This window comes from Callorhinchus milii, unplaced genomic scaffold (assembly GCF_018977255.1).
Source record: "Callorhinchus milii isolate IMCB2004 unplaced genomic scaffold, IMCB_Cmil_1.0 Scaffold28, whole genome shotgun sequence".
NCBI lineage: Eukaryota > Metazoa > Chordata > Chondrichthyes > Chimaeriformes > Callorhinchidae > Callorhinchus > Callorhinchus milii.
In genome coordinates, this window is record NW_024704769.1 from 722,794 (window position 1) to 743,409 (window position 20,616).

Sequence of the window (20,616 nt, forward strand, 5' to 3'; positions counted from 1 at the left end):
AAGCGCATGTGTGTGAGAGAGTGTGTGAGTGAGTGTGAGAGTGTGGGTGAGTATGAGTGTGCATGTATCAGAGTGTGTGTGAGAATGTGTGTGAGTGTATGTTTGTGAATGTGTTTGTGTGAATGAGTGTGTGTGGACGCGTGTGTGTGTGTGAGAGCATATGTGAGTGTGTGACTGAGTGTTTGAGAGCATACGTGTGGCAATCCGCCACATGGTTAGTATGTATGAACATACACATCATTCTATTTAAAGAGAAATCAATTTGGTTTTCAAATCCTGGATTTGGAGAGTTGAAATCCGAGAAATACAATATATCTGTTTGTGCGCATATATTATATGTGCGCGTGTGTATATATTATGTGTGTATATCTAATATATGTGTGTGTGTATATTATATGTGTGTCTATATATATGTGTGTATATTATGTGTGTGTGTGTATATATATGTGTGTTTATTATATGTGTGCACGTGTGTGTATATATTAAATGTGTGAGTGCATATTATATGTGTGTGTATATATTATATGTGTGTGTATTATATGTGTGTGTATATGTGTGTATATACTATATGTGTGTATATAGATTATATGTGCGCGAGTGTGTGTATATATTATGTGTATATATATGTGTGTGTATATTATGTCTGTGTGTATATTAGTGTCTGCGCGTGTGTGATTATTATATGTGTATGTGTGTGTATATTATGTCTGTGTGTATATTATGTCTGTGTGTGCGCGTGTATATGTCTGTGTGTGTGTATATTATGTCTGTGTGTGTGCGTGCATGTCTGTGTGTGTGTGTATATTATGTCTGTGTGAGTGTGTATATTATGTCTGTATATTAGTGTCTGCACATGCGTGTGTGTATATTATGCGTGTGTGTATATTATGTGTGTGTAACTCTGCTCCTCCGTTGCTGCGTTCAAAAGGAAATTGAAATCTGCCGCATTATTGTATGTCAATGCGACTCAGTTCAGCCTGAAAGACGTCAGAGTCCGCGAGCGTCACACAGCGAGAGAAGCTATTGTGGGAAGTGTTTTGGGATCTGGATTTCTGTTCAGAACTCTGTGTGTGTGAGTTCAACTCCTGGACAGGAAACAGAATTAATTGGAGACCTGTTAGTGTGTTGGTTAGAGTCCTCGCCTCGCAAACGAGAGGACCTGTGTTCGATTCGCGGGCAGCGTGAAACATTAGGCAAGTTTCCTTACTCCACACGCCTCTGTTTACCCAGCAGTAAATTAGGAACCCGGTTATTAGTCGATTGGCGGATCGCTTTTCCGGGGGTAATAATTCCTTGCAAAAAAATAATATGGTGACTCAACCCACGATTGTTTGTGGGACGCTGCTGTGCGCAATTGGCTGTCGCGTTTCGCCCACAAAATACAGTCTATTCACTTCACAGTATATACTGTGAAGCGCTTTGAGACGTCGCAAATAATAATAATAATCCTCGGTTCTGGTATAGTGCCTTGTCAGATCTTCGAGACATCTCAAAACGCTTCACAGACGTGATGAGGTGCTGTGTCAAATGCACGGATTATTATTATTATGATTATTAATTGCCGACTGGCAGATCAGGATCAATGGGTGGAATGACTTCCTGTTACAATTGTTCGTCAAGACACCACAGCCCATTCTGAAGAGCAAAAGGAGACAAAGCACTTCTCATTACACACACGCGCGCGCAGCGTGCTGCTGGGAATGTGGGATTCTCTGCCACAACACTGGAGTTGAAGCCAAGGAGTCCATAAATCATTTTCAAAGATAATTAAAAATACTGAATATTAAAGGTTGTGGGGAAGCGAGTGGAACTCGACAATGTGGAGGAGGAAAAATGCCAGAGCAGCAGATTTGCTGATGCTAAGAAACCCTAATAATAATAATAATACTCCTTGCAATTGATACAGCGCCTTATCACCCGAGACGTCTCAAAGTGCTTCACAGAACATACTGTGAAGAGTAGTGACTGTATATTTTGTGGGCGAAACGCGGCAGCTAATTGCGCACAAATAGTCGTGATTGAAGTAACCAAATTATTATTTTTTTTAAAGGATTATTAACCTAAGGAAAATGATCCACCAATCGACTAACAAGTGGGTTCCTACTTATTGCTAGGTAAACAGAGGCGCGTGGAGTAAGGAAACTTGCCCAACGTTTTGCGCTGCACTGAAATCGAACTCGGATTCTCTCATTGCGAGGCGAGGGCACTAACCACCAAGCTACAGGTCTCTACGGTGCACAGAAAAAGATTCTTCAATCGCTGCTGTCATTAGTTTACATTCCAATATCAACCGGCGTTCAATGACTTCAATACCAGTGCTGAAGCAGTGAAAAGGTTGCTCGAGGACATTAATGTAACACACACAGCGTGCACCAGGATTCCTGTGGAGCCAGTTTCCTTGTCCTGTAGTTTAGTAGTTAGCTGCTCTCCTCGCAAGCGGGAGACCTGGATTCGATTCCTGGGCAAGGTGAAACGTTAGGGAAATTTCCTTCCTCCGCACGCCTCCGTTTACCCAGTAGTAAGTAAGAACCCGGTTGTTACTCGATTGTTAGTTAAGGTAATAATCGCCTATATAAAAAAAATGTGGTCACTCAACCCATGACTGTTTGTGGGGACGCTGCTGTGCGCAATTGGCTGCTGCGTTTCGTACAACAAAATACACAGTCGCTAAACTTTACAGTATATCCTGGGAAGCGCTTTGAGACGTCTTGAAGATGTGATCAGGCGCTGTATCAAATGCAAAGATTATTATTATTAAAAAGGTTTCTCAGGTACAAGATGCAACACACACACTGCCTGCCCCCCCACTCCCTACTGAGCCAGTTTCCTTATCCACTTAAGTTAGCTCCTGTCACTCGCTGCTAAACCTTGGCGCCGGGTATCACAAGAGTATGTTTTGGCCAGCCAGGTGTCTGACACGCACGGATGGGTTTCATCATCGCCGCTTAAGAGTCTCCACACATCTTGCTTACTTCTCGCCCCACAAATTATACAGTTAATTCACTTTACAGTCTATTCCGTGAAGCGCTTTGAGATGTCTCGAAGACGTGATAAGGCGCAGGATCAAATGCAAGGATTATTATTACCTAATTCCGGAAAGTTAGGTGCAGTTTTGCAAGAGCCAAGGCTTGGGGGGAGCCCAGAGTGTGTGTTGGGGTAACTGCTTGGGGGTAACCAGCTAAAGCTGCGTAGCTTGGCTATTGATATCGCTGTCTGGCCAGCTTTCCCTGTAAATCGCTTGAGGAAGGAGGGAAGATGACATCATTGAATGAACCAATGCGACTCTGCTTTGTAATTCCAAGCACTTCCACACCTTCAATCCCACTTCACGTGTCTCTGGTCCAAAGCAACGAAGCATAAATAAAGCAGCTGCAACTCAAGATGTGATACTGATCAGATCCAACAGCACTGAGTGCTCATATTTAGCAGCTTCAAGAGTAAGTAACGTTATTTAAAATAAAACCTAACTCTGGGACATCCTCCCAACGTGAATGACGTTATACAACTGTAACTGTGAATTGAACGTTCATCAAATTCAAGATTCTCGCTCTCGTTTTCAAATTCCTTCACTCCCTGGGCCCTCCCTCCCTCCCTCCCCGACCTCCTCACTCACCAATCCACCACCCGTGCCTCTGCTCGACTGGCTCCAGCTTCTGCTCGTCCCTCGCACCCTCCGCCTCTCAGCCACTACGCCCCGAAACTCCCTCAAGCCCTCTGCCTCTCCCCTCTCTCAAGTCCCACCTGAAAACTTGGCTGTTTGAGCTCCCCTCCCCCCCACCCTGGCTCGGAGTCAGGCTCCGCCACCGTGAAGCCCTGAGACACCACCCCGCCTGGAGGGCGCTACATAAGTGCAATTTGTTGTTGTTATCATTGGAAAGAGAAGGTCGAGGGGCAATATGATTACTGTCTAAGATTCTGAAGGGCCTGGACAATGTAGACCATGATAAGCTGTTTTTATCTTGCACTGAACTGTAGAGGACACGGCCTGCGATTGGTGGGGGGGAGGGTAAATTCTAAACAAATCTATGGGAAACACTACTGCAGTGAGCGAGTAGCTTAGTAGTTGAGCACTCGCCTCGCAAGCGAGAGGACCTGGGTTTGCTTCCCAGTGTTGGCCAAGTTTCCTTACTCCACACGCCTCTGTTTACCTCGCAGCAACTAGGAACCTGGTTGTTAGTTGATTGGCTGATTGCCTTTCCTGGAGTAATAATCCGTTCAAAATAAATAATAATAATAATTTAGTCACTCAATCCACGACTGTTTGGGGACACTGCTGTGCGTAATTGGCTGCCACATTTTGCTCACGGAATATATGGTCACTACGCTTTCCAGTGCGTCCTGTGAAGCGCTTTGAGACGTCTCGAAGACATGATAAGGCGCTGTATGAAATGCAAGGGTTATTATTAGAAGCAGCAAACATATGGAACAGGCTCCCTAGGGAGACAGACAGTGGAAGGAGAAAGTGTAGCTCGTTTCAAGAACAAATGAGATAGATTTCTGCTAAAAAATAATATCTGGGGATACGGTATAGAGTTTGGGACCCAACGTGTCAAGTGACTGCCAGGATGGTGGAAGGCAAGCTCAGTGGCAAAATATACAGTCACTTCACTTTACAGTATATTCTATGAAGCGCTTTCAGCAACCTCGAAGATGTGATAAGGCGCTGTATTAAAATGCAGCGATTATTATTCATTCGTCTGGCAAATGCCTACGCTCGTATGTTCTCCCGAGCCCACTTTGGATCAAAAGAAAGAAAAAAACAGGTTTGAGCAGCCTGGTGAAATTTCTATTAGAAGCGCTTGATTGAAGAGTGGACAGATAATGGAATGCAATATTCCCAGATTCCCTCTCGTCTCACAGCACGATCCATTCTGACTCAGTAACTGGGAATGCAGCTCTGTCTCTCTCTCTCTCTCTCTCTCTCAGCAATAAGGTGAAGTGCATTATGTTATGTACACAGGGGTGTACAAGGGGGTCATCATCTTAAAATCAGAGCCAGGCCATTTAGGAGTGAAATCAGGAGGCATTTGTTCACCCAAAGGCCAGTGGGAATCTGCAACTCTCTCTCTTCTCCGGCAAAAATCATAGTCATAGAATTATACGGCACAGAAGGAGGCCATTTGGCCCATCGTGTCTGTGTCGGCTCTTTAAAAAGAGCTTCCAAATCGATCCCACTCCTCCACACTCTCCCCATAGCCCTCATCAACTTCACTCCCCCACACTCTCCCCATAGCCCTGATCAACTTCACTCCCCCACACTCTCCCCATAGCCCTGATCAACTTCACTCCCCCACACTCTCCCCATAGCCCTGATCAACTTCACTCCCCCACACTCTCCCCATAGCCCTGATCAATCCCATTTCCCCCACTGCTCTGGTCAAGGTGACAAACTGGGACCAGGGCTCCCTCTGCCTATTCGTCCTCCTGGACCTCTCTGCTGTCTTCCATACCGTGGACCACTCCATCCTCCTCCACCACCACCTCTCCTCTCACCTCAACCTTCAAGGTTCTGTCCTTGAGTGGTTCAGTTCTTAGTTCTCACACTGTCTCCAATTTGTCTTCGCCAACAATTTCTCTTCCAGCCCCCGCACAGTCTCATGTGGTGTTCCTCAGGGCTCTGTCCTTGGTCCACTCTTCTTAAACCTCTACTTGCTCCCCCTTGGTGACATGATCCGCATACATGGGGTCAACTTCCACATGTACGTGGATGACACCCAACTGTACCTCTTTGCCTCCACCATCGATTCCAGGACAATTGATGTCCTGTCAGACTGTCTGTCTGACATCAAGTCCTGGATGAGAGCCAACTTTCTACAGCTGAATGTCAGCAAGACCGAGGCCTTCCTGCTTGGCTCACACCAGCGCTTCAGGCACTGGCAGCATCAGCATCCACCTCACCAGCGAGTCAGGAACCTGGGCATCTTGTTCGACCCTCAACTGTCCTTTCTCCTCCATGTCCGTGCCATGACCCGCTCTGCCTTCTCACCTCCACAACATTGCCCGACTCCACCACTGCCTCACCCTTCAGGCCACTGCCTCACCCCTCAGGCCACTGCCTCACCCCTCAGGCCACTGCCTCACCCCTCAGGCCACTGCCTCACCCCTCAGGCCACCAAAACCCTCATCCACGCATTCGTCACTTCAAGGCTCGACTATGGAAACTCCCTCCTTGTCGGCCTCCCCTCAACTCTTCCCTCCACAAGCTGCAGATCATCCAGAACTCTGCAGCTCGTGTCCTCTGCCGCACCAGACTCCCTGACCCCCATCGCCCCCACCCTCGCCAGCGCCGGCTCCACTGGCACCCCATCCCCCAGAGGATAGAGTTCAAAATCCTCATCTTCAAGGCCTTCGTCCCCTCCTCTCTGACCTGCTGACCCCCTATCAACCTGTCCACTCCCTCTGCTCAGCAGGCTCTGGCTTGCTCCAGGTCTCCCGCCGAACCATCGGTGGCCGGGCTTTCAGCCTCTCCGACCCCACTCTCTGGAACTCTATCCCACAACCCCTTGGCCTCACTCCCTCTCTTGCCTACTTCAATGCATGACTCAAGACCCTTCTTTTCGACCGTGCCTTCAGCCGCCCTCCTACTCCCTCACCCCAACTCTGCTCAGCCCCCCCCACGCTTCGGTCCTGATCCCCGACTGACGGGACATCCTCACAACGTGAAAGGTGCTTTACAAATGTAATTTTGTTGCTGTTGTACAAATCCACTGTGCTAATACACTGACGCTTTTTTCTGTGTAGATGATTTAACCGAGTTTAGATATTCAAAGGTCAACTTGTGTCAGAATGACATTTTCTATGAACCGCAAGATTTATTGTTGTCCATCCGGGTGTCTGACACACGCGGAAACCCATCCCCGTTGCTGAGGAATCTCCAAACCAAACAACAACAACAACAACAAAATTACATTTATATAGCGCTTTTCATGTTGGGAGAACATCCCAAGGCACTGGACAGACAGAGGCGGAGGGACTGCGAGATGGGGTTCCAGAGGGTGGGGGCAGAGTGGCGGAAGGCCCGCCCCACCGATATATTGAATATTATTCAATGTGTATCCCAACTACTAATGGAAATCCCAGAGATAGATTGTTGGAATGAACACGCACTCTCCCTCTCTCTCTCCCTGGGATGTATCCTATTTACCTAATTCCGGAAAGTATTAGACGCAAGTTGGCAAGAGCCGAGGGGCATTCATTTGGGAGGGAGCCCAGAGTGTGCGTTGGGGTAACTGCTGGAGTCTAACCAGCTAAAACCACTTGGCCATTGATATCGCTGTCTGGCCAAGCTTTCCCGCTGCTTGTCCGGCAGGGACCACCGTTTCCAGTGAGTGAGTTTGAGGTAAAGCCCAGGAACCCACTCATTCACCCATCACAGAGTTGTTTAGATTGGCTCCACATCATAGAAGGACCCAAAATTCCCTGGTTGTGAGCATAACTTAGAGCTTGAATCCAAGCTACTCTGCTTGAGGGGCATATGTGTTGTTGTAACTTACAATACCAGTGTCTTGGAGCAATGAAGAAAGTGGCTGGAACATTGATCATGATATAGGCACGGAAGATAGACTGTATACTCCCCCCATCCCTCAAAAACACATCTCCCCCCAAAAAATTGGTCATTCAATATAAGACTGTTTGTGGAACACTGCTGTGTGCAATGGGCTGCCACATTTCGTCCACAAAATACACAGTCGATCGACTTTACAACAACAATAATAATAATCCTTGCATTTGATGCAGCGCCTTATCACAATATTCTAGACGTCTCAAAGCGCTTCACAGAATATACCGTAAAGTGAATTGACTGTATGTTTTGTGGGCGAAACAATATCCTGTGATGCGCTTTGAGATGTCTCGATGATGTGGTGATAGGGCGCTATATCAGACGTAAGCAGTATTCATAATTGTTGTTATATAAATGCAAGTTGGACTATGCTGCCTCGATGTCCCAGGGCTTTTGCCTCCAGTGTAAAAGCTCTCCTCATGTCTCTTTCCCATTTACTTATTAATGTTGTGTGCTATTACAGCACAGAGCAGCCTTGCCTCACGTTCTGCTAAGTGCACTTGACTAAAATAGCGATTGCTTCTCTCTGGATTACTTAATGGAGTTGTGCTCTAAGTGGGAGATTCAAAGCCAATTAAGGCAGCGTTGTGCTTTGTAAACCTCTTTGATGGATGTGTACAAGAGGAGTAACCCCACGTATTTGTCTCTATGCCGCGCTGAGAGGTAAATGGCAATTGTATCCGATCAAACCATAACTTTCACCACCGACTGCTGTCAAACCAAGTCAAGTCTCTCACTGAGGAGCACATTGTGGAGGAGAGAAAGAACTATCAAGACTTGGGAGTCATTCCAAGGCACCACTCGAAAAGTAAATGGATTTTGCGAAGAGACCAAAAAACAGTTGTGTATGTATTTATAGCACCAATCTCGTTGAAAGGGTTCACGGCAATTACTGTCAAAGTGAAGTGACTATTTTTTGTAGGACGCCAGTTTGTACACAACCAACAATCAAAGCCGACCACCAAATTTGTCTGGTAACACGCAGCAGGTCAGGCAGCATCTATGGAGAAAGGAAAATAAGTTAACGTTTCAGGTTGATGACCTTTCGTTCTTATGAAAGGTAATCGACCTGAAACGTTAAATCACTTTCCTCTCTCCATAGATGCTGCCTGACCTGCTGAGTGTTTCCAGCGACTTCTGATTTTATTCCAGATTTCCAGCATCTGCAGTATTTTGCCTTTTCATAGAATCAAAGAATTATACAGCAGGAGGCCATTCAGCCCTCCGTGTCTGTGCTGACTCTTTGAAAAGTGCTTCCAAATCACCCCCACTCCCCCACTTTCTCCCCACAGCCCTGATCAACCCCACTCCCCCGCGCTCTCCCCATAGCCCTGATCAACCCCACTCCCCCGCTCTCTCCCCATAGCCCTGATCAACCCCACTCCCCCGCTCTCTCCCCATAGACCTGCAAACTTGTCCTCCCCAAATAAATATCTACTTCTCCCTTAAAAGTTGTTATCGTATCGGCTTCCACCGGCCTTTCAGGCAATGCATTCCAGATCCCAACAGCTCACTGTGTGAAAACATTTCTCCTCCCCTCCCCTCTGTTTCTTTCAACAAGTATTTTAAATCGGTGCCCTCAGGTTACCGACCCACCCGCCAGTGGGAATAGTTTCTCCTGTTCACCCTATCGAATCCCCCATAATTTTGAAAACTTCTATTGTCTCCTCTTAACCTTCTCTGCTCCAAGGAGAATAATCTTCGCTTCTCTACCTCTCCTGATAACTGAAGTCCTTCATTCCTGGTACCATTCTGCTCAATCTCCTTTGCGCCCTCTCCAATGCCTTGACATCCTTCCTAAAGTGTGGGGCCCAGAACTGAACACAGTCTCTCACTGAGGACTAACCAGTGTTTTATATAAAGGTTCATCATAACTTCCTGACTTGTGTATTCTATGCCCCTATTTATAAAGCCTCGTGTCCCGGTTGTTTTTTTAACAGTTTTATCTTCCTGTCCGGCCACCTTCAAAGATTTATTTATATGAGCCCCAGGTCTCTCTGTTCCTTCACCCCCTTTACCATCAGCTTATTTTGCCTCTCCTCATTCTTCCTCCCAAAACACATCACTTTGCATTTCTCCCCATTAAACTTCATCTGCCACACGTCGGCCCATGTTACCAGTCTGTCTATGTCCTCTTGCAGTCTGTTACTGTCCTCCTCACTGTTTACTACTTTTCTAGCTTAGTAAAGTTTATATTTTCCAGGCAGAGGGCGAAACCTTGGGCAAGTTTCCTTACTCCACACGCCTAATAATAATCCCTCCAAAAACAAAAACAATAATAAATTGGTCATTTTCAATCTACGACTGTTTGTGGGACATTGCTGTGCGCAATTGGCTGCCGCGTTCGCCCACAAATATACAGTCAATTCACTTTACAGTCTATTCTGTGAAGCGCTTTGGGACGTCCTCCCGACGTGAAAAGCGCTATATCAAATGCAAGGATTATTATTATTATTATTATTATTATATGCTGGATTTATCTGTTTGTCAAGTACCAATGTGGGGGCTTGAACCCATCTTTCTAATCCATAAGTGAGCGTACTACCAACTGAGCCAGTTTCTAACTAGTTCAATGCTGGAGTTACATAAGGTGTTGTGGCAGCTCAGCTTCTTATGCTGCTTCCCAATACAACTACCTCTAATCTCAATCAGCACAGCATTCATGTTCACTCATTAACTTCCAACCTTTTATTAATGGCTTTAAAAATGTACACTTTTGTCTTTAATGTATCTGTAATTTGTCTTTGTCGAATCCTGTAGCTCAGTGGCTCAGAGGACCTGGGTTTGATTCCCGGCAGAGCGACACGTTGGGCAAGTTTCCTTACTCCACACACGTGCCTCTGTTTATCCAACAGTAAGTAATAACCCAGTTGTTAGTCGATTGGCAGCTCGCTTTTCCGGGGGGAATAATTCCTTCAAAATAATTTTTAAAAATAAATATATCACTCAATCCTGTCACTTGACTGTTTGTTGGATGCTGCTCTGCGCAAGTGACTGCCGTGTTTCGCCCACAAACGATACAATCAATTTGCTTTACAACGTATCCTGTGAATCGCTTTGAGACGTCTCGAAGATGTGATGAGGCGCTGCAAATAATGCGAGGATTATTATTATTAATAAAAAAACTATTGAGGGAGGAGAGGAGGGGGAGAAAGGAGAGGAGCTGAGAGGAGAGGAAGAGAGGTGAGGAAAGGGGAGGAGAGAGGAGAGTAGAGGGGAGAGCGGAGGTGAGGAGGGGAGGGGAGGAGAGGAAAGGCCACAGTGTGCGAGCTCTGAATTCACCTGCCCACAGTGAGGACACAGAAGCTCCCACGAAGATTAACATTCAGCCTCATTTCTCTTCGTTTCAACAGCTCTTGCACAGTCAGGGATAGTCAAAGTTTAAACCCTCTCTTTCCAGATTATAGAAACCAGAATAAGAATAATTTTGCCCAGCGGTGGGTGTCTGACACTCGCGGAAACCCATCACCGTTGCTTAACAGTCTCCAAACCCGAGTTGAGAATTCCATACGTCCCAACTACACACGGAAATCACAGAGATAGATTGTTAGATGCAATGCGCTCTCTCTCTCTCTCTCTCCCTGGAGGGATGCATTCTGCTTACCTAATTCTGGTAAGTATTAGACTGTGACTGCGAGAATCTTCATTCTGTATTTCATTGTGCTGTTTGGTTCAGTTCAACGCAATCTCAAGCCAATCGTATCCTGCTTCCTGTTGAAGCAAATCACTAAATCTTTTGATAAACGTGACAACCAATTGCGCACAGCAGCGTCCCACAAGCAGTTGTAGATTGAGTCACTGGATTTCTCACATGGCAGCTAAAAAAAACAGCCCCCCCCCCCCCCCCCCACTTCTTAATCATCATCCTTGCAGGACGTCTTGATAATAATAATTACTTATTATTATAATTGTTGTAATAATAATCCTGTCATTTGATACAGCGCCTTATCATGTCGTCGAGATGTTACAAAGCGCTTCACAGGATACACTGTAAAGTGAATTGACTGTATATTTTGTAGGTGAAACGCGGCAGCCAATTGCGCACAGCAGCGTCCCCACAAACAGCCGCGGATTGAAGTGACCAAACCATTGTTGTTATTTACTTTTGAAGGAATTATTATCCCTGGAAAAGCGATCCGCCGACCAACTAACAACCGGGTTCCTACTTACTGCTGGTAAACAGAAGCGTGTGTGTGTGTGTGTGTGTGTGGGGAGTAAGGAAACTTGTCTAAGGTTTCGCCTTGCCTGGGGAATCGAACCCAGGTCCTCTCGCTTGCGAGGCGAGGGCTCTAACCACTGAGCTCCAGGATTCCATATCCTGTTCCCTGTTCAACTAAATCACTCTGGACTGGATTTCTCACATGGCAGCAAAAAAAATCTCTTGTTTCTTAATCATCTTATAGCGTTTTTTGGGGCGAAAATTTTAATTAAGTTTTTACAATCAGAGAAATTGTCCCACGGAGACCGTTGGTCGGTTCTGTGCTCCCCCCAGTGGAGCTCTCGTCGCTCATCCCAACTCGGCACTTTTTCCAATATCTTTCGTGTTCTTCCAAGAGTCCTGTAGCTCAGTGGTTAGAGCACTCGCCTTGCAAGCGAGAGGACCCGGGTTCGATTCCTGGGCCGAGTGATACCTTAGGCAAGTTTCCTTACACACAAACTTCTGTTTACCTGGCAGTAAGCAGGAATCTGGTTGTTAATCGATTGGCGGATCGATTTTACGGTGATAATAATCCCCTAAAAAAATAATAAATTGGTCACTCAATCCACGACTGTTTGTGTAATACAGTCACTACACTTTACAGTGCATCCTGTTAAGTACTTAGGAATGTCTTGAAGATGTGATAAGGTGCTATATCAAAGGCAAGGATAATTATTATTAAAAGTGGCAATAATTTTTGTAGGCAAATTAGACACTGGGTTCAAGGTCAATATCAAAGGTAAGAATTATTATTATTACTTTTCCAAATCCCGGCTGGACAGTGTCGGCTGAAATTCCAGAAGGAAATCTCCCTGGGATTTGACGGGCTGAGGCCAATCGCATCGAGCGTTCGAACAAAAAAATTGGAAAATGTCAAATCAGCACAAAAAAAAACATTTTCTACGCTCGAGCCAAATTAAGTCCTGTCATTTCCCATTTCTGGGCAGCAACACTGAGAATTCCCAATGGGATGAAATGGGTTGTCTACTTGCTGCTGCATTTGTCTAAAAAAAGTCAGTAATTACTCAAGGTATGCTTTGAGACGTCTGGATGTCAAAGCAAGTGCAAAAATGTACGTCTTTCATTCCTTTCTTGATCCCTATCGCAGAACAGATTGATTTCAAGATCCTCTCACTCGGCTACAAATCCCTTCACGCCCTAGCACTTCCTTACTTCTCCGACCTGCTTTCTGCTGACTCCGCTACCCGCTGCCTCCGCTCTTCTGGCTCCAGCCTCCTGCTTGTCCCCTCGTGGCCTCCGCTCCACCATTGGGGGCCGCACTTTCAGCCATCTCTGGAACATTCTCCCTCAATCCCTCCATCTTGCCCATTCCTTCCCCTCTTTTACATCCTGACTGAAGACCTTCCTCTACAACTGTGCTTATGGTCACCTCCTCCCCCCCCCCTCGGCTCAGGCTGTTAAACACTCCGAGATGCTGCCCCGTCTGAAGGGCGCTGTATAAATGCAAGTTGTTGAAATCTACTATCTGATTGACTGTCTTTCCTGCATAACCGTGTGACCAAACTGAGCTACGGACTTGCTAACTCAATCCACGACTGTTTCTGGGACGCTACTATGCGCAATTGGCTGCAAAGAGTCACCCACAAAATTGTACAGCTGATTCACTCTACAGCGTATCCTTTGAAGCCCTTTGAGACGTCTCGAAGACCTGATAAGGCCCTGTATGAAATGCAAGGATGATTATCATTATTATTCCCTACACAGAGTACCAGCACAAACTGATGGCAGAAGTCACACTGTCCTCTTAGTCTGAGAAGACATTGAGGATCGAGACGCTATGGATTTTCGTGTGTAATACGAAGCAAAGCACACAAGACGCAAAACGCAAGCAAAGCTATTATCACATGAATAATTTAGGTTTTGGGTGGAAGAAATCATTGCTTGTCAGCGTTTAATCAGGGTCTCCTGTTGCACCGACTGCCTCAGCACTTTCACTAACTGTCCAGAAGGAGCATCGCAACACACAAGGTTTAAAAATCATCTGCAAGGCCCAGGTGTCATTGATCACCATATAACTCCACAAGCCCTGATAATAAACCCTCAAGAAAAAAAACAATAATAATTTGGTCACTCAATCCACGACTGTTTGTGGGGACGCTGCTGAGCGCAATTGGCTGCCGTGTTTCACCCACAAAAATACACTTTATAGTATATTCTATGAAGCGCTTTGAGACGTCTCGAAGACATGGTAAGGCGCTATATCAAATGCGAGGATTATTATTATATAACGTGTTTGATAATCTCTTTTTATAATGATGATAATAATCCTTGCATTTAATACAGCGCCTTCGAGACGTCTCAAAGGCCTTCACAGAATATACTGTAAAGTGTAGTAACTGTATATTTTGTGGGCGAAACCTGGCAGCTAATTGCGCACAGCAATGTCCCCACAAACAGTCGTGGATTGAGTGACCAAATTATTACTTTTTAAAGAAATATATACTTTTTTTGGAAGGGATTATTACCCCCTGGAAAAGCGATCCGCCAATCGACTAACAACCGGGTTCCTACTTACTGCTGGGTCAACAGGGGCCGGTGGGTCGAGTGAGGAAACTTGCCTAAGTTTTCGTCCCGACCGGGAATCGATCCCAGGTCCTCCCGTTTGCTAGTCCAGCGCTCAAAACACTGACTCTTGCTGTAATGCCAACGATTGGGAATTTTTTTCAACCAACAACAGCTTCCAGTTAATAATGAGATAAGGAGATGATAAAAGATCGGAGGAGGATTGAGACAGGACGTGATGTGTCACACTATCGTTCCAGCTCAGAATCTAAATTCATTACGAGAGGCTGCAATGACTTCAAGATCAATGGGAAATTGATCAATGAGTTGCAGCTTCGCTGATGAAACAGTACTGATTGCTGAGACAGAGGAGAGACTACAAGAGAGACTCGGGGAGCTAAACCAGGCAGCTTCAGAATATGAATTCAGAATAATTGCCGAGAATTTCAGGCTGCTGGTGATGTGTCAGTCTGGCTCAGTTGGCTATGCTCTCGCCTTCTTGGGCAGTCGTTTAATAAGAAGAAGAATAACTTGGTCACTCAACTTTCGACTGTTTGTGGGACGCCGCTGTGTGCAATTGGCTGCCACGTTTCGCCCACAAAATATACAGTCAATTCTCTTTACAGTATATTCTGTGAAGTACTTTGAGATGTCTCGAAGACGTGATAAGGATCTGTATCAAATGCAAGGATTATTATTATTATTAATAATGTCCTGGGGTCCTGTAGCTCAGTGCTTAGAGCATTCGCCTCGCAAGCAAGGCACTTGGGTTTGATTCCCGGCAGGGCGAAACCTTGGGCAAGTTTCCTTACCCCACACGCCTGATAATAATCCCTCAAAAAAAAAACAATTTTAAATTGATCATTTCAACCCACGGCTGTTTGTGGGACATTGCTGTGCGCAATTGGCTGCCGCGTTTTGCCCACAAATACACAGTCAATTCACTTTACAGTGTTTTCTGTGAAGCCCTTTGAGACATCTCGAAGACGTGATATATCAAATACAAGGATTATATTTATTATTATTATGTCATGTTTACAGCTATATAATATAATAATAATCCTTGTATTTGATATAGCGCCTTATCATATCTTTGAGACGTCTCAAAGCGCTTCATAGAATATACTGTAAAGTGAATTAACTGTATTTTGTGGAGAAATATACAACTCTTATGGAAACTCATGGTGCCTTCCCCCGCCACCTGGAGCTCACAAAACGACTTCAGTCGCCCTTACCCCCACCCACTGTCCTTTTCCCCATCGTCTCCGAGTTTGTGCTAGTTCCTCAGGCAAATCTTAGCTCTATAGAATCTGTAGCACAAGAAGAAAAGATTCAGTCCAACACATTTGTTCTGGTGTAAAGAACTCTAATCCTAATTCCCCACTCTTTGCACGTAGCCTTTTAATAATAATAATAATCCTGGCATTTGATACAGCGCCTTATCACGTTGTTGAGACATCTCAAAGCGCTTCACAGAATATACTGTAAAGTGAATTGACTGTATAATTTGTGGGGCGAGAAGTAAGCAAGATGTGTTGAGACTCTTAAGCGGCGATGTGGGGGAAATGCAGCACTCAATTGTGCACAGCAGCATCCCCACAAACAGTAGTGGATTGAGTGACCAAATTATTATTATTAATTTGACTTATTTCTAGATAAACAGAGGCTTGTGTGTGGAGCAAAGAAACCTGCTTGGCTGAGAATCGAACCCAGGTCCTCACATATATTTATATTTTATATTTCTCTTCCCAAATCGTTAAACGCAATAGTCTCAGGTTCAGGCTTTTGGCCTGAATTCATTGGTAGACTGGGACAGAGGTTTGGGTATTGACATTCAATGTTGGGGGTTCAGTTCCTTGGCTCTCCCTCACCAACTCTACATCAAGGACTCCAGCCCTTATCTTACCCCACCGCTTCAACAACAACAACTTGCTTTTATATCGTGAAGGGTAGCTTCCTGGAGTTCTTGACAGTGGCGGAGTCTGACATCGAACCAGGGAGGAGAGGGAGGCGGGAGGGAGGCGGGAGGTGACCGTAAGCAGGATCCAAAAAGGAAGCTCTTTAGATGGGATTTGATGGTGGGGAGGGAGGGGGCGAGGCGGAGGGATCGATGGAGAGAGTGACAGAGTTTCGGGGTGTAGTGGTTGAAGGCAAGGCCACCGATGGTGGAGCGGGAGGGAGCGAAGGACAAACAGGAGGCCCGAGCAGCAGGTGGTGGAGTTGGGGGATGAGCAGGTTGGAGAGGGAGGGGGGGAGATATGAGGGCACGAAGGGATTTGAAAATGAGTGAGAGGATCTTGAAATCGATCCTTCAACGACCATTATTTCAATATCGCAGCAAGGACAACGACTTGCATTAACACACTGGTACAATAACACATACTGCTTTACTATGATAACAGTAATGATCTTTGCATTGGTTATAGCACCTTATCACGTTGTTAAGACGCCTCAGAGCGCAGTACAGAATACACTGTGAAGTGCATTCACTGTGTATCTTGTGGGCAAAATGCGCAGCCAATTGCGCACAGCAGTGTCCCCCAAACAGTCGTGGATTGAGTCAATCAGTTATTATAAATGTGGAGGAGCATCACAGCACACATGGTGTGTTATATACAATCAAACACACAGGAGTGTTATATAAGGTAAACAAATGAATGACAGCCGGAAACTGTATTATATATTATGTACAGGAGTCATACCCCAGTAACATGGGGTGCATTACACTCAATCCACCACAGTCTGTGGGACGCTGCTGTGTGCAATTGGCTGCCACGTTTCGCCAACAAAATACACAGTCAATTCCCTTTACAGTGTATCCTGTGAAGCGCTTTGAGACGTCTCGAAGATGTGATAAGGTGCTGTGTCAAATGCAAAGCTTAGTTTATACCCAGTAGCACACAGTGCATTATACAATACATACAGGAGCATTGTACTTAGTAATAATAATAATCCATGTATTTGATATAGCGCCTTATCAGGTTACTGAGATATCTCAAAGCAACGTTCCACAAACAGTCGTGAATTGCGTAACCAAATTATTTTTTGAAGGGATTATTACGCTGGTAGGTGTGTCTGTGGCCCGTGGTCACAGTCTTAAGATATCTACCAAAAGAAGCAGAGGGGAGGTTAGAAGAAGTGTTTTCACTCAGCGAGTTGTTGGAATTTGGAATGATCCGCCCAAAAGGGCAGTGAAGTCCGATTCGATAACAGCTTTTAAGAGAGAACTGGACAGGTATCTGAGGAAGACGGGTTTGCAGGGTAATGGGGAGAAAGCTGGTGATTGGGGTTAATAAAAGTCAGTGGCTCTGTCAAAGAGCCGCACAGACTCGATTGGCCGAATGGCCTCCTTCTGTGCTGTAACATTCTATGATTCTATGATTACCCTCTAAAACGATCGACTAACAACTGGGTTCCTCTTGCTGTTAGGTGAACAGAGGTGTGAATGAATGGAGTAAGAAAGCCTGCCTAAGATTTTGCCCTGCCCAGGAATCAAGCCCAGGTCTTCTCGCTTGCGAGGCGAGCCTGCTGACCACGAAGCTGCAGGACTTCTACAAACAGTTGAGAACTCATTATTAAAAGGGATATGCAATTCAAGAAACTGTTTCTGGCACACACAGAACCTGACGCTGGAGTCCTATCAAAACAAACCACGGCATCACTTACACATGATCTCTGTCACTGTGACTCAAGCCTCACATGGCTCCTCTCCTCTCCCTGCCCAAACACTACACTCACAGTAGACAGTACTACCTTCAACACACAAACCTCCTTATTGTGTGGGTGAGAGCGCGAGTGATGCTGGGACCGACGTTTGCCCATACAATTTAATAACATTCCTTGCATGTGATACAGCGCCTTATCACGTCGTTCAGACATCTCAAAGCTGCAAAGCTGTATACCTCACAGGATATGCTATAAAGTGAATTGACTGTATATTTCGCGGCAACCAATTGCGCACAGCAGTGTCCCACAAGCAATCGTGGATTGAGTGACCACATTTTTCTTTTGAAGGGATTATTACCACCGGAAAAGCGATCTGTCGATTGACTAACAATCGGGTTCCTATTCACTGCTAAGTCATCAGAGGCGCGTGTATGAATGTGTGTGTTTGTGTGCGTGAAGTAAGAAAACTTGCCTAAGGTTTTTGCTCTGACCGGGAATCAAAGCCACTGTGCTACGGGATCCCACGATAGTAAATCTTAGAGGCCAAGGCCTTGATGGAACCCCATTGGGCACTGGATCACCCCAGATTTCCTCCCTTCAGCCAAAAGTCCCTTCAGCCAAAAGTCCCTTCAGCCACCTTGGTTTGCAATGGTACCAAGCACTGGGTGATTTTCTACAGACCTGGAATGCTTTCCAGTGCAACCCTTGGCAAGTGACTCCCAACTCTTTCTGGATTCCCATCGACAGCATAATAATTATACTAATAATAATCCTTGCATTTGCTATCGCGCCTTATCACGTCGTTGAGACGTCTCAAAGCACTTCACTGGATACTTCGCCCACAAAATATACAGTCACTGCACTTTACAGTATATTCTGTGAAGCACTTTGAGACGTCTCGAAGACATGATAAGCAGCTGTATCAAATGCAAGGATTATTATTGTTATTATTCCTGTAAAGTGTAGTGACTGCATTTTGTGGGCAAAATGGGGCTGGTGCCAACTCCGCACAGCAGTGACCCACAAACAGCTGTTGATGAAGTGACCAAATTATTATTCCTATTTTTTTTCTGGACGGATCATTACCATCGAAAAATTGATCCGCCAATCGACTAACAACCGGGTTCCTGCAAAGCTTGGCTTAAATTATGCACAGGTTCCCGCTCACTGCATTACGTAGATTCCCCGTAAAACTCCTCACCTCCCTCACTCTCTCTCCTGCTGAGCCAATGCCCATCAGCATCACCTTGCTCACTCGCTGCTTGTTCCATTGCATTGCTAAACGCCTGCGGCTCAGACACCACATTAATAATAATAATCCCTCCATTTGACACAGCGCCTTATCATGTCTTTGAGACGTCTCAAAGCGCTTCACAGGATAAACCATGAAGTGAATTGATTGTATATTTTGTGGGCGAAACGCGGCAGCCAATTGCGCACAGACAGCGTCCCCACAAACAGCCGTGGGTTGAAATGATCGATTTATTATTTTATTTATTTATTCATCAATTGATTTTTTTTTTTGGGGGGGGGGAAGGGATTACTACCCCCAAAAAAGCGAGCCACCAATCGACTTAACACCAAAACATTTGGCCCACAAAATACACGACCGATTGATTTGACCGGGTATCCTGTGAAGCACTTTGAGACGCCTCGAAAACGTGATAAGGCGCTGTATCAAATAATTATTATTATTATTATTGCTATTATTATTAACAACCGGGTTCCTACTCGCTGTGGAGTCAGGAAACTGGCACTTTGACAGCATCCAATCCTTCCTTCCCCATCACACCGACCACTCAGCCCTGCAATTGAATCGCACTCACTCTTTGACTGAATTTGCTGCATTCTCTCTTTCCTGTCTGACTCACTCCTCTCTCTCTCTCTCTCTCTCCCTCATGTCCTTCAGCCTTTACCTACAAAAACTGCTGTTCCTTTGCACACACACACACAGAGAGACACACTCTCTCCCTCTCTCCATCCTTCCCCACACAATATTGTCTCGACCTGATTGTATTATTATTATTACGGGGGGGGGTTGGAAAGCCCGGGGGGTGACTTGACACATCAGACACCCATGGTCGCTGCTTAAAGGGTCTGGAAGCCAAGCTGAGCGTCCTCACCTGGAGATGTCAGAGCCTAAACCGCTTGGGCTCTGCCCAGACCGCAGTGACTGGTCCATTGGTAACGGTTCACCTCCTCCCCATCCCATCCGCCTCCCCATCACTCGCCCTCGTCAGGTACCTTTCTCTTGCGTTCCCGGGACCGGTTCCGTCTCTTTCGCTTCTCCTCCTCCTTCTTCTCCTGCTCCAACTGTGCCTGAGTCTCCACATCTTTGAGCTTCTTCAGCTGTTTAGCAGCTTGAGCCATATCAGGTGCTGTGGGTTAACCTTTTACGCACGTACAGAGGCATAGAGCCACTCACACACACAGACACACAGCCACTCACACACACACACAGACACACAGCCACTCTCACACACACAGACACACAGCCACTCTCACACACACAGACACACAGCCACTCTCACACACACACAGCCACTCACACACACAGACACTCACACATACACACAGACACTCACACACACACAGACACACAGCCACTCACACACACACAGACACACAGCCACTCACACACACACAGACACACAGCCACTCACACACA

The 20,616-nt window shown here is 45.8% G+C and overlaps 1 protein-coding gene across 1 annotated transcript in view; it reads right to left on the reverse strand.

The window, feature by feature from the left end:
- Nucleotides 1-20,406, reverse strand: part of LOC103189746 (ankyrin-1) — a 125,524-nt gene extending 105,118 nt beyond the window's left edge. The window contains exon 1 of the mRNA XM_042344589.1: nt 20,193-20,406. Within this exon, the coding sequence (XP_042200523.1) occupies nt 20,193-20,318 (126 nt within the window). The 5' untranslated portion in view covers nt 20,319-20,406. The remainder of the gene's footprint in view (nt 1-20,192) is intronic.
- Nucleotides 20,407-20,616: the final 210 nt, after the last annotated feature.